We start from the raw sequence: 14,114 nt of genomic DNA, 5'->3' as shown, positions 1-14,114 counted from the left end.
TAGCCGAGAAAGTGCTCCCTTAGTCTCAGCAGCCATCTGCCTCCCTGAAGCCAGTCCCAGGATTCTGTACAAACAAGTCCTCTCTTCTCCTGACCTTGTTGTGATAGAAAACCAGAGGGCCCCCCACCCTGGAGGAGAGATTACTTGTCCTGCAGCAAGCTCCTTGGACTAAGAGCTCTGTGTCTCTGGCAGACTTTCCATCCTCACTCTGTCCTTCTCCTGATGACCCGGCCATACCTGGGGGACTCCATCCCCTTTGTTTAATTACCCAGAACTGAAAGGCCTCATCTCTTTTATCCTTAACCCTGCACCTGGACAGGGAGAGGTGGGGCTTTGGATGAGGCAGAAGGCGTGGGGTGGCCTTAGTGGTCCTCATAGGCTTGGTGCTGCTTGTGTCTCTTCGGCTCCTTTCAAAATATGGGAGCTGTCATTCTGAGTAGTTGGGTGACAGACTCATCTAAAGTGTGCTTGTTGACAGCTGAGAGTTTGTTTTACAAAATGTAAACCTTCTCACTCTACCTTCTTAGCCTCTTCTCCCCCAGTCCCTGGACTCTGTCCCCACTCCCGACCCCGCCACCCCCTGCCCCGTAAACACACCTAGCGAGCCACTGCGTTCGACCTCAGAGGGATCGCCTTACCTCTCTGCCGCCCTGACTCCTCCCCCTCGTTGGGTCCCCCTGGCTGCTCCTCTCTCCTGCCCCAGCCCCGGCCTTGCCACACCCTAGCTGGCAGTGATCCTGGTACAGCACAAACCTAATCCAGGCTTTCTCCTGCTTACCGCCTTCCCGGGGCGCCCCCTGCTGTCCAGACAAGTCTTGGCGCTTCATTTTAGCACACACAGCCTTCCCTTTTCCATCTGTCCCTCCCAGCCTCTGCAGGGTCACGTCACCCCATCCCATCTCCTTAGCATGTGTGCATGCGAAGCTCACCCATTACCTCAGACACCCCAAGCTCACTGCTATCCCCTAAACTCGTTAGGCTTTCCGATGCTGTTTGCTTTGCCTGAAACACATCCCCACATGCTCATGTCTCACCTCTTCCTCCATTCCTCCCTCCCTGACAGTCCTGTCCCGTCCTCCTCAGTCTTCACAGCAACCAGAGCATCCCTTCCCTGGGACTTTTTTCTGCCCCTGCCTCCCTCACCTCCCCTCCTTCGAGCTGTGCCCAGGCGGCACACTGTCCTTCCTGCCGTGTCGGCAGCCACGTGCATCCTCCCCACCCAGCCGGGCCCAGAGCTCCTGGAGGCAGGGGCCCTGACTCACTGCTTCTTCAGGCCCAGTTCTGACTGCAGGACATGGCATGAGGAAGCCCTCAGGAACTGTCCAGTGACCACTGACGACGGCGTGTCCTTGTTTCCCCTCCTAGGACAAAGTTCACATTCCTGGTGCCATCTACCTCTCCATCAAATTCGACCCTCAGTGCAATACAGAGGAAGGCTGTGATGAGCTAGCCATGTCCAGCAGCAGTGACTTCCAGCAGGACCGACACAATTTCAGTGGGTCTCAACAGAAGTGGAAAGATTTTGAGCTTCCAGGTAGTAAAGAAATACCAGATAATACAGACTCTTAATGCTAAGTGCTGAGAAGGGAAATTGCTGAAGGATTTGGAACTGGGCTTTATCTGTTTAGTGGGAAGTCCACACGGGCCTTTCCCTGTCTGCAGTGTCCTGACCTGTCTGTGCTTCTTCTGTGCCCAGGAGACACTCTGTATTACCGCTTCACCTCTGACATGAGCAACACCGAGTGGGGCTACAGGTTCACTGTGACGGCCGGACACCTGGGGCGGTTCCAGACAGGTGTGTGCGCTGGGCCGTCCGTTCACGTGCTCTCCCTACCCCGGGCCCTCATGGTTGCCGTTAAGTCACTGGTCTTTGTTAAAACCAAAGCGGATGCCTTTCTGTGAGACTTCAACGAATTTTTCTCACAAGCCCCACACACATCACTTGTGAATGTACTAGAGTTGGGAGGTTGTGACTTCTCTACAGCTGGAGAGAGGAGCTACCTGTCAGGACCAAGGAAAGATCCTGGTTCTCTTAGAATTTACCCGGATATTTTGCAAAAAAGGAAGAACTGAAAATGTTCCCATGTTGCTTTTCCATAAGGCGTAATTTCAGGCAATATTTAAATGATCATAGTGATTTCATCCTATTTATTAAAACTTGAGCAGTTTTATGTCTTTTTTAAAATATCTGTTTTGTGGGGGTTGCCAGGATTTGAGATTTTGAAGCAGATGCTGTCAGAAGAAAGAGTTGTGCCACACCTCCCATTGGCCAAAATTTGGGAATGGCTGGTGGGTGTGGCCTGCCGCCAGACTGGTCATCAGCGGTTGAAAGCCATCCACCTGCTCCTGAGGATCGTGCGATGCTGTTCCCACAGGTAAGCTGCCTTCCGGATTTGACTCCTTGGCTGGGTATTTGTATTGCAAATATCTCCCCCACTTCAGGGCTTGCCGTTCACTCTGTTAGTGGTTTCTTTGATGAAAAGAAGTTTCTGATTTTAGTGTCTTCCAGTTCACCTGTTTCCTTTATGACAGAGCTTTCATTGTCCTGTTTAGGAAATTTTTGCCTCACTTGACGTTGGGGTCATGAAGGTGAAGCTTAATTATTTTTTTTCTATATTGAGATCAACAGTCCACATGGAATGAATTTTAATGCATGGTTTGAAGGGTAGAGTTAAGCTTCTCTGTATACACACATTTTTTTTCTCACATGGATCTCCACTTGACTCTAAAGTCCATCTTTCCCCTCACACACTGCAGTGCCATCTTTGTCACAGAAAAGTGTCCTTGTGCACATGGATCCATCCCGGATGCTTGTGTTCCAGTGGTCTTTTTGGTTATCTTTGTGTCAGTACCACGCTGTCTTATATATTATAGTTTTATAGCAAATTTACATATCTGGCAGTATAAAGCCTTCAACCTGGTTCTTCACCTTCAAGATTATCTTGAAGATGCTACTTGACCCTGCATGTCCATGTAAATTTTAGACTGTTTAGTTTTTCCTCCCACCCCCCAGCTTTACTGAAGTATAATTGACAAATGAAATCGTAGTGTATTAAAAGTGTAGAATATGATGACTTGATATTCTTTATATTAATACATTGAGAAAGGATTCCCACAATAAGATTTACTAACATCCCTCACCTCATGTTGCCTTCTTTGTGGTGTGTGAGAACACTTAAATTTCACCCTCTGTCTGCAGTGTGCTTTTCAGCAAATTGCTCTCCTCTGCTATGGTGTTATACACTGTTATCAACTATAGTCACCATGTTGTATAATAGATCCGCAGACTTTACTCATCTTACAACCAGAAGTTTCTGCCCTTCTACCGGCCTTTCCCTGTTTCCCACATTTCCCAGCCCCTGGCAGCCACCACTCTAACTCTCTGTTTCTACAGGCTTGACTGTTTTTGGATGCCACATAAAAGCGATACCATGCAGTATTTGTCTTCCTTTAGCTTACTTCACTTGGCATAATGCCCTCCAGGTTCATCTATATTGTTGGAGATGACAGGATTTCCTTCTTTCTCATAGCTCAATTATATTTCATTGTGTATGTACACACCACATTTTCTTTATCCATTCATCCATCAGGAGACATTATTTCCAGACATGTGGCTATTAGGAATAATGCTGCAATAAACGTTGGTGTACTGATAATCTCTTTGAGACAGTGATTTCATTTATTTTGGATATACTCAGAGATGATACTGCTGGATCATCTGGTAGTCCTTGAGTTTCTTGAGGGCCCTCCATACTGTTTTTCAAATCGTACCAGTTTACATTCCCACCACCAGTGTACAAGTGTTCTCCTTTTGCTCCGCATCCTCGCTGGCTTTTGTTCTCTCTTATCTTTTTGATGGAAGCCATCCTAGCACAGGTGAGGTGATGCCGCATTGTGGTTTTGATTTGCATTTCCCCGATGGTTAGTGGTATCGAGTACCTTTTCATGTTCCTGCTGGCCATCTATATGCTTCTTTGGAAAGATGTACGTCTCTTTAGGTCCTTTGCCTACTTTTTTCTTTTTTGCTATTGAGTTGAATGAGTTCCTTGTGTATTTTGGATATTAACTCCTTGTCAGATATATGACTTGCAAATACTTTCTCCTGGCCCATAGGATGCCTTGTCACTCTGTTGATTGTTTTCCTTGCTGTGAAGAAGCCCTTTAGTTTGATGGAGTCCCACTTGTTATCCAAAAAAAAAAAAAAAATCATTGCCAAGACCAGTGTCAGGGAGCTTACAGCCTATGTCTTCTAGAAGTTTTACAGTTTCAGGTCTTACCTCCAAATCTTTAACCCAGTTTTGAGTAGATTTTTGAGTACAGTGTGATGTATATGAAGCATGTGTCCCATCTCTCTTGTCATCAGACGGGAGGGCCCTTCCAGGCTCCATTGTGGGTACATTTCTGCAGTCTGCTGCCCATTGCCAACCCTCCTTCCCGTAAGGACATTCCCACAGCCCCTTGGTCCCAGAGACCAAGACTGGAGCAGGCAGAGGGAAAAGGCAGCCCCCAGGGGATGGGTGGCCACAGAATAACTGCCTGAGTTCTGCCACAAGCATGAGTTTGCAGGTGCCTTTTCCTTCCCACTCCAGTGCTGTCCTGAAAACTCAACTGTGAAGCCAACTTTTTAAATCAAACCTTGTTTTCCCATTGGTTTACTTTATGAAGACTTATTCCTCTGGGAGAAAGTGATTCACTCCAGGATCACACTTAAATGTATAATCAGGAGTCTTTTAAAAATGATATATTAAAAAGAAAAGGCAACACTGTAGATTATAAATGTATAAAATTGTGTAGTAAGTCCAAGAAATCATAATGTGTCTCCTCTGAAGGACTTTAAACTGGAATTAAAGTACAACCTCCCTCTGAGTAAAAAACATCAGTGCAGTCTCAACAGGCGTCTGTTGAGTGAGGAGGACTCTGCTTTATATAGAGTTCTGTCCTGAGCAACTTTATAAGCACATTTCTTGTTTTATGAGCTTAAGATCATAACAATGGTTGCCATTATCTTTTAAACCAGATATTTTTTTCCTTTCTGATTACTTAAAATGGTGAGCATTATAGAAAATCTAGAAAACTGACAGGGACAGCCACTGATAAGATTTTTGGTGTGTTTATTACGATTTTTTAAATATGGTCACACAATACTACATGTGCATTTTTAAATTTTTTTGCAATTTTATGTTGCATATTTTGGTCTTTTCTACTTAACATTTATCTGGAGGTTTTTTTCTGCTGTCATTGGAAGTTCTTCTTAACAACCATTTTTAAAGATCCATAAAGTTGATTTGTGTGAATGTGCTGGAGGGTCTCCTTGTCCCCGGAGTTCTGGTTTGAAGTTGAGATTTTGCCCCTTTTCTTATTTGCCATTGGCAACTATTTGGGGCTGTTTAGCGGGTGAGGGGGGTGATTGGAACTGGCTTGGCCTGACTTTACTAGATGTCAGGGTGGCAAGGAGCCTTGGAGCTGCAGTTCTGTCTGATGTCTGGTGGGCATGACCCCAGGAAACTACCCCCCTCCTCCCACAGCGACCTCTGTGACCTCACGCTGTTGAAGCCCCTGTGGCAGCTCTTCACCCAGATGGAGTACAGCCTGTTTGAGGACGTGACCCAGGCTGGCATCCTCCTGCCCCTACATCGCGCACTCACCGAGCTCTTCTTTGTCACCGAGAACCGCGCCCAGGTGAGGGTCTGTGCTTCTGCTCCCCACTGCGAGCCCTGGGGTGTCGTCGAGGTCCCAGCATAACTGTGCAGGGAGATAGGCCTGGCCTGGGGCCCCGGGGTTCCCCTCTCCCCCACCCCAGGGAGCCGGTCCGCCCTGTGTGATTGTCTGTTTGCTCAGGCCTGATGCCAAAGAGGGAAACAGCCCTTGACAGCAATGAGTTTGAGAAAACAAACCAACGGCCTTTTTCTTCCTTCTTTCTTCCCCTCCTCAGCACAATAGACTCATTGACCAGGAGAGCTGAAAGGGCCTTTCAGAGCTCTCTAGCCTATCCCCTGGGTTTATAGTGAGGAGGCTGCGGGTGAGTCCGGACACGTGGCTCCCCCCATCTCACTCCTTCTGAGGCTCCCAAGGAAGGTGGGCGGTGAGGTGCCCGGCGGAGCAAGCAGCCATGTCCCACCGAGGCTTCCGTGGCCCTGGGTCGTGGGTGGGCGTCATCCCCGGGAGGTGGGCATCATCCCCAGGAGGTGGCCTCTGACCGCTGCGCCCTGCTCTCTCCGCAGGAGCTCGGCCTGCTGCAGGACTACCTGCTGGCCTTAACCACTGATGACCACCTTCTCCGCTGCGCCGCGCAGGTACCGCCTCCGCGCCGCCCCGCTCCCCGCGCCCCGGTGCAGGCTCCACCCCGGGTCTACACGGAGCTCTGTTCCCAGTCAGCCACTTCCTGCTCGTGTCACAGACAGCGGCCGAGCCCCATTTATCAGTGACGTTCATAGTAAACCGTGGGGTCAGGAGACACCAGCAAGAATTTGTGTCTTTGAAACCAAAACAACCAGTGTCTTAAATTTATAGTTTGGCTAATCCCTAAAGTTTCCATAGAGTTAGATTTCAGATATTTTTGGATATAACTTTCTTCCCTAGTTGGAGAACTCCTCTGACAGCTGTTGGGCCCCAGGGCCCCTTTCCACTTAGGAATTACTGAGGATCCCCAAAAGCTTGTGTTTATGTGCATTATAGAGATTGATATATACTGTTAGAAAGCAGATTTTAAATTTAGACATTACGTTAGAAATTGAAATATTCAACACTTATTTGTCGATTTATTTTTTAAAATAACCATCTCATTATGTTTAGCAATACAGTTGTGAAAACCAACTGTATTTTTTAAGACCGAGCAGTTTTTGAGAAGGGCAGCGTCGGGTTCCGTTTTTGCAGCGCCCTTTGCTGTCTGCCTTCATGGAAGACAGCTGGCTTCACAGAGCCGCTTCTGCTTCCGGCTGCGCTGTCAGACAGGAACCTGCGGGGCGCTCCCCGTAGCCTCGCGAGAGTACGAAAGTGAGAACAGCCAAATAATGTCGTGCTGTTAATGTGAGAAGGTTTTCACAGTGCGGGGCCTCTGCAAGGGTCTCGGGAGCTCCCAGGCCCCAGACTCCGTTGTGAGACCCTCAGGCTCAGAGTCCTTGGATATAGTAGAGCGTGTGGTCTGCGTCCAAAGTGGACGGATGGGGACGCCGAGGCTCCAGGGAGAGGTGTGCCCGGGGTCTCACTCGAGGAGGCCTCCATCCAGCTGAGACTCCCGGCCAGAGCCCTGCGCTGTCTTCCTGGCAGGTTTTCTCAGACCGTAGGTTGGTCCTCCTGCAAGAAAGGGTCAGGGTGCGGCTTAGAAGCAGGCACCCCCCGTCCACTGCAGAGGGGTTTGTGTGAACTGTCTTGAGACCTGTAGGCCGAGTGAAAACTCTCCCCGCCCCAGCTCCTGTCAGCTGATAGAACAAGACCGGCAGCTGAGCACTGGGGGGGTGCAGGGGAGAGGCAGATGCAGGCCAGGTGTGGCACCCCTCACCTGGGGTGCCACAGTCTAGAGGGAAAGAAGCAGCGGCACTGCCGCTGCAACCCGTAGAGTCAGGGCACACGGTGCAGTCCTGACATCTGACGGTCGTGACTCCCAAAGCTTGACATCGCGTGCGCTCCTCCCCCTTGCCTGTCCCGGTGTTCAGCCTCTAACCCTCATTCTCTCCTCACTTCCCTCCAGCCCATCCACTCTGCTGGACCAGTGCTCTGCTTCTCCCGGCCTCCACCCCTTCTTCCCCATCTGCGCCCCCTCTTCCTGCTGCCTTGGCTTGGAGACCAACCTTGGCCTGGTTCCAGGGCGGCTGCCCTCCCAGCTCTGCTTCTGGGGGCCCCACCACTGGCTGTTTCTTCCTGTCCACACTTTTGTGCTGCTGCCCCACTCCCTAGAGCTTTCCCAGATCCCCCCTGCCCTCGAGGTGTCCTCTGATCCCCCAGTGTTGCCCCTGCTCCTCTCTCAGGGCAGTGAGGATTCTGCCGACCTGTGGAGTTTCCATGTGTCTTGATCGCTGCTTCTTTCCCTCTAGACTGTGGCACCCCAGGTGAGGGGTGCCACACCTGGCCTGCATCTGCCTCTCCCCTGCACCCCCCCAGTGCTCAGCTGCCGGTCTTATTCTATCAGCACTTAATGACCCAGAAGGTGACTAGTTTCCTGACCATGGTGATGACTCTCTCCCTCCACAGGCTCTGCAGAACATCGCTGCTATCAGCCTGGCCATCAACTACCCGAACAAGGCCACCCGCCTCTGGAACGTTGAGTGTTAGCCCTTGGTGTGGCGTGCATGGAACTCGCTAATCTGTCCACGAGGATCTTAGAGCAGATGCCTGCACTCATTCGGGAAGATGCCTGTGGCATCGGTGCCCGGCTCTCCTTGAGCTCCCCCCTTCCACCCCGACTGGAATGCCAAGCAGCCACGTCTCCAAGAATGTCCTGTGTCACAGCGAGGCACCCGCGCGTCCCATAGCATGTGAGAACAAGCAGAGCAATGCAAAACCATTCAGAAGGCGCCAGCTGCAGGCCTTTGAGAAGGTTGTTCAGAGGCTGCAGCCCCTGAAGACCCGGCCGCAGCCTCTCTGGGAAGGGCTCTGTCTCTGTTGAGCTGGAACTGCCTGCACTTGCCCTTCAGGGGATGATAGGGTCTGCCTGGACCCACGTTTCTCAGCAGAACCTTCAGCAACAACCTGGCCCGGGAGATCTTCTTTCGCTTTTGCTTCTTGAGACTGGGTCGTCTAAACCAAAAGCAGTGAGAGCCTGGCCGCCACCCGGCCCCCACCATTCGGTACAGGACCTGCTGCCATGCTGGCCCCTGAGTAGCCTCGGCCGTCCCAGAAAAATCCTTGGTGAGAACAAGTGCCCTTGGGAACAGCCAGCAGGCCGCCACGCACGTCCACCGTGCACAGCTCCCAGCTCAGCCGCGTTGTTTTAGTTGTTGTTTTAACACATATTTCAGTTTCCACCTCATGTTTTTAGAGAGAACCACACTGACTCCCTTGAGAGGGCCTCGGGGAGGGGGGCACGACCAGCAGATCAGTCATTCAGGGGGACACACTGGTTTGTGTGGAAGGAGCAGATCTTGAAGGTCTCTTCAGTGTCTGTACCCAAAGACTCAAAGTGTTATCAGAGGAGATCTTATTTTAGAAGTCAAGCAAACAAAAAAACCACACGGTTGTATTTCTGCTCCACGGTCGTGGTAATCCATCACGTCCGCCTCTGGGACTTTCCATGGTTATCTGGCCGTCACCTGTCTCTAGCAATAACTACATCAGTTCTAACAAATGCTGTTTTCTGCTTTCCTTTCGGTGGTTGTAGTCCTGCCCTGAAGTGCTGGTGATTATCCTCTTTCCAAAGCCAGGCTTTGGAGTGTGAGGCTGGGTTGGCAAGTGGGCCGTGGACAAAGCCTCAGTCGGACTCGTCACTTGAAGAACCTTAGAGCCAGCTGCCACTTAAGGCGGGGATCTTGGCCCAAGTATGTCACCCCACACACAGGGCGAAACCCACGGAAGGCTCATCATAGCCAGGCGGGGTTGAGCAGATCCACATGCCACAGCCCTGGAAGCCCCCTCTGCAGAGCCCAAGGCTGTGGGGTCCTGGAATCCCCTTATTGCTGGAGCACTTCCACCTTCTGGGTCAGGAAGCCGAGGTGCTGCAACCTTCTGCAGCCCTAGAATTGGATTCTTGGCCCAGCCCCAAGCTGCACGTGGAGCCCTTATGGAAGGAGAACTCACAAGAGATGGAAACAGGGCAGGACCCGAGGCTTGGTGACCTAAAGCCCAGGACCCTGACATGGGCACAGCCCGGGCCTGGCCCAGTCTCCCATGGTGTTGGGGTATGAGTAGACGAGCGCTGCTGGCTTGGTAGACACCCCTTTCTCACCTTTTGCTCCTCTGGCATCCCCAAGGAAGGCCCCAGGCTCTATCCCGCGCAGCCCCACGTGTTGTCTCCCAGTGAGGAGGGAAGTCACAGAGATCACCGAGCCTGGGAGGAGAGGTGCCTGCCGTCGGCTCGGGCTCACTGATGCAGAGACGGCGTACTCGCTGCTCCCCCTCACCCTGCACCCCCTCGCCCCCCAGACTTGCAGCAGCCGCAGGGGCCACACCCCTCATGGCAGCAGCCATTGGCTTTGCCCCCCAACCTCCCACCAGGAAGACAGAACTGTAAATAAAACGCCGGGCTCCTCAGAGCTTCTCTCTGTACACCGCCCCTGCGAGTCTGGCCTCTCTGTATTCAGTTTGCATAGAGTAAGCCTCTGTTTTCTCTTCACCCACAACTGCTGCTCTCCTGCCCGCGCCCTGCTGGGCCCAGCGCCCTGCCTCCCACCGCCTCTGCTTCCAGCCACTGGGTGGCGCTGCTGAGCCAGGCCCACTCCCCTGGTCCCCAGCCGGGCCAGCAGTATCCAAAAGTGATTTCCATCCAGATGGACAGCCCTCTGATCCTTCTTAGGAGGCGGGACTGCCTGGAGTGAGGTAGGACTGGCAGGAATGAAGGTGTTGTGGAAACATGTGCCTAATCTATAAAGAAATCTGTTCCAAACCATGTATATTGTACAGACAGACGCTGTTCCTTACGGGGAGTGACTTATTTTCATCATCGTTTTTAATTTGTTTTCTTACGGGTTTACGATTTTGAATTTTTCTTATTTGGTTGAAAGAAAGAATTTTGATTATATCAGCTGAGTAAGTTCAGCCTGTAAAAAGGATGTTAAGTTGTGGGTAAAATATGCAAATGAAGAGAAATATATTGTACAAATTCTATATAAAAAGGTACACTTGTGTGTGGGCTTTTCTTTTTTTCCCTTTCTTCGCCTCCTTCTGCCTTGCTTATGAAGATGATGCTTGGAGTTTTTACCAAGTCTGTACTGATGGAATTTCTAGACTCCCAAGGCCTTGGGGTGGGAAGGAATCAGAAAGGTTCTTAGCTCCCATCCCCCTCCCAGTAGCTCCTCCTGCCCCTCCCCTGGGTCTGTGCTCTGGGGTCTTATCCTCAGACCCTGCTCCCTGGGTCTGCATACACATACACACGCATGCACGCGCACACACACACACACACACACACACACACAGTCACCCAGTCACCTCCTCTCCAGACACACCCCAACCCCATCCCGGGCATGCTTCACCTCTTAACAGCACAGGGTGTGTGTGCTGCCAGCCGAGGGGAGGACGGCAGAGGTGTTCTGATCACAGGGCTGCTACCTTTCCAGGGCCTGGCTTCCTCCTTGCCTGCTTCTGGACCTGCTTCTGACTCAGCACCAGGCCAATGTCTGCCCATCCCGGGGCCTCGAGCTTCTTCCTCCTTCAGGTCACTGGTCTGCCGCTTACCGCTCTGCCCCCTCCTCAGCCACTTTCCTGGTGTTGAGGGCTGTCTCGTGAATTAGAGAAGAGAAACTGGTGGGGGCCGGACTTAACCAACCTTTAAGGCCCATCTGTTTTGGTCTGAAAGCACCTGACACGTCCCCCAAAAGCCCCCACCCTGCCTTCTGAGGAATCCAGGGACAGGACCCAAGACCCAACCTCGACCCTCATCATCCCTGAGGCCAGAGAGAACTGGATCAGCATGAGGCTCAGCAGAACTGGTGCTCCCAAGGTGTTTGCAGCCCCCGAGTTCCCCCTCTAGGGCCTGTTGGTGACACGTTGGCCCTCTCACATCCTGCAGTGTTGCCTCAGTTCAGTCGCTCAGTCGTGTCCCACTCTTTGTGACCCCGTGGACTGCAGCACCCAGGCCTCCGTTCCTCACCAATTCCCAGAGCTTACTCAAACTCATGTCCATTGAGCTGGTGATGCCACCCAGCCATCTCATCCTCTGTCGTTCCTTTCTCCTCCTGCCTTCATTCTTTCCCAGCATCAGAGTCTTTTCCAAGGAGTCAGTTCTTCGCGCCAGGTGGCCAAAGTACTGGAGTTTCAGCTTCAGCATCAGTCCTTCCAATGAATATTTAGGCCTGATACTCAGGCAGTGTTGCCTGAGCAACATTTATTCACTGAGTCTTTAAAGTTGGCCCAGAGAGCCTGTGTTGTGCTCTATCTGTCTGAGCCCTAGCTAGGCTAGAAAGGCTGCAGAGATTAACCTATGAGTAAACAACAGGGCTTCCTGGGGAGCTCAACTGGTAAAGAATCTGCCTGCAATGCATGAGACCCTGGTTCAATTCCTGGGTCGGGAAGATCCCCTGGAGAAGGGATAGGCTACCCACTCCAGTATTCTTGGGCTTCCCTGGTGGCTCAGATGGTAAAGAATCCACCTGCAATGAGGGAGACCTGGGTTCAATCCCTGGGTTGGAAAGATCCCCTGGAGGAGGGCATGGCAACCCACTCCAGTGTTTTTGCCTAGAGAATCCCATGGACAGAGGAGCCTGGCGGGCTACAGTCCATGGGGTTGTAAAGAGTCAGACACGACTGAGTGACCAAGCACACACAATAGAAGGTCACAGAGGTCAAAAGCAATTTGAACTCAAGCCTTTCAGAACGGAAGAGAAACAGTTCAACCAGCCAAGCCTCTTCATTTGAGAAAGAACGAGAAGCTGTGAGAGGTCATCCTGAAATTGCACAGAAGTAGTGGCAGAGCCAGGCCCGCCTAGTTCTCCTCAGGTCCAGCTGTCACCACGGCAGGCACTCGCTCATTCATTCAATAAATAAGTTCACTCAACCAGTCAGAAGCATGCGCGGTATCAGTGCTTCAAATAAACCACTGGTTAAAAACCCAAGTTCCTGCTTTAAATTCTGTTATTTTCAAGAATTTTAAGCCCCCAGTGTTTTCATATACTAGATTCTCCAGACTACATTTTACTTAAAGTGGTAAATTTCTATTAAAAAATAAATAACCCAGCCTCCAGATTGAGGCCATACATAAACATGGCCCTGTGCACCCCTTATTGTGATGCCCTGTCACTCACGACCTTGTCTCGCCCACTTCCCTTCCCTGCTAACAGAATCCAGTTTTGTTGCAGGTGATGACTGCTGATGCTTTACTCTCAAGAAAGGTAGGACCTTCCACTCGCTCCTGAGGAAAGTCATGACTGGTTTGCGTCCCTCTCGGTAATCTCATTTTAATCTGCTGAACTTTCACTTTCCCAGCCCCTCCTGCAGCCAGGGTAGCTGTGTGACCCAGTCAGGCTGAAGAGAATTCAGCTGAAGCCTGCAGGGAGGGGAGGGGATTTTGCCCCGGCCCCTGCTTGTTCCCTTTGTGGAGAGGGGGCACCATGCTTGGCACCCAGGCAGCAGTCTTGCTGCCATGGGCAAAAACAAGCGGCAGAAGGAGAAGCCTGACCCCTTAGTTACACTGAGCATAAGCCCTAGAATCACTAGCCTCCAGACTAGTGTGTATGTGTGAGAGAGAGAATGAGAGAGAGAAAATGTTTGTTTTGGAGCTGAAAAATTCTGACCCAAATTTAGGCAACAATTTGGCTCCAGTAGTTGGAAAAAATGTTGTCGTTCTGTCTCATCACATACCATGTGAACGATATATGGAAAAGCAAATACGTAAAAATTCCTGACATAAAATCAGAGAGACCCCTGACAGCAGCCAGTCAAGCCACAGATGGCATTAAGCTGCAAACACTGACAGGTTATTCTCCTTGCTAGGGATTCTTGGTGCTGAACGGAGCCTTGCTCCTTCTCAGTGAGGTTCCGAACTCAGTTTGGAGGCACTGCCCTGGACTTACTGGGATTTCTACAGTTGCAAGTTAAACCCACTCCAAACTAACTTAATTTTAAAAAGAGAATTTATTGACTTAACAAATCTGAAAAAGTCCAAGAGTTGCACCTGGCTCCAGGCAAAGCTAGATCCCAGGTCGGTCTGTCTGTCTGTCTCTCCCTCCCCTCCCCCGTTCTGCTTCCCTCTTGGGCTCTCACGAAGGTGAAGATAATGAACCAAGTGATGGTTCTCATCTCCTTTCCAACCTGACCGCTGCCCGCCCCTGACTGCCCAGTGCTGAGAGCCTGTCACCGTCTCTTCCTGGGACTCTCCCCTGTGTTGTTAACTGATGTTTTCTAGCCGTGATCTAACTTCATGTTTACAAAGCTACCTGGGAGACCCTGAATTTGCAGGCTGTGGGCCCAGCACAGTGTCCATGACACCTGGGCAGGCGATGTGCTGGGAGAAGCCCACACAGGCGCCCCGG

At 51.1% G+C, this 14,114-nt stretch overlaps 1 protein-coding gene across 1 annotated transcript in view; it reads left to right on the top strand.

Annotated features, from left to right (window-relative positions):
- The window catches only part of ZZEF1 (zinc finger ZZ-type and EF-hand domain containing 1), a 93,603-nt gene extending 82,836 nt beyond the window's left edge, over positions 1-10,767 (top strand). The window contains exons 50-55 of the mRNA XM_061143148.1: positions 1,366-1,534; positions 1,697-1,795; positions 2,210-2,375; positions 5,526-5,679; positions 6,222-6,293; positions 8,188-10,767. Of these exons, the coding sequence (XP_060999131.1) occupies positions 1,366-1,534; positions 1,697-1,795; positions 2,210-2,375; positions 5,526-5,679; positions 6,222-6,293; positions 8,188-8,268 (741 nt within the window). The 3' untranslated portion in view covers positions 8,269-10,767. The remainder of the gene's footprint in view (positions 1-1,365; positions 1,535-1,696; positions 1,796-2,209; positions 2,376-5,525; positions 5,680-6,221; positions 6,294-8,187) is intronic.
- The last annotated feature ends 3,347 nt before the right edge of the window (positions 10,768-14,114 follow it).

This window comes from Dama dama, chromosome 5 (genome assembly GCF_033118175.1).
Source record: "Dama dama isolate Ldn47 chromosome 5, ASM3311817v1, whole genome shotgun sequence".
Classification (NCBI taxonomy): domain Eukaryota; kingdom Metazoa; phylum Chordata; class Mammalia; order Artiodactyla; family Cervidae; genus Dama; species Dama dama.
This window is presented reverse-complemented; position numbering and strand designations above follow the sequence as displayed.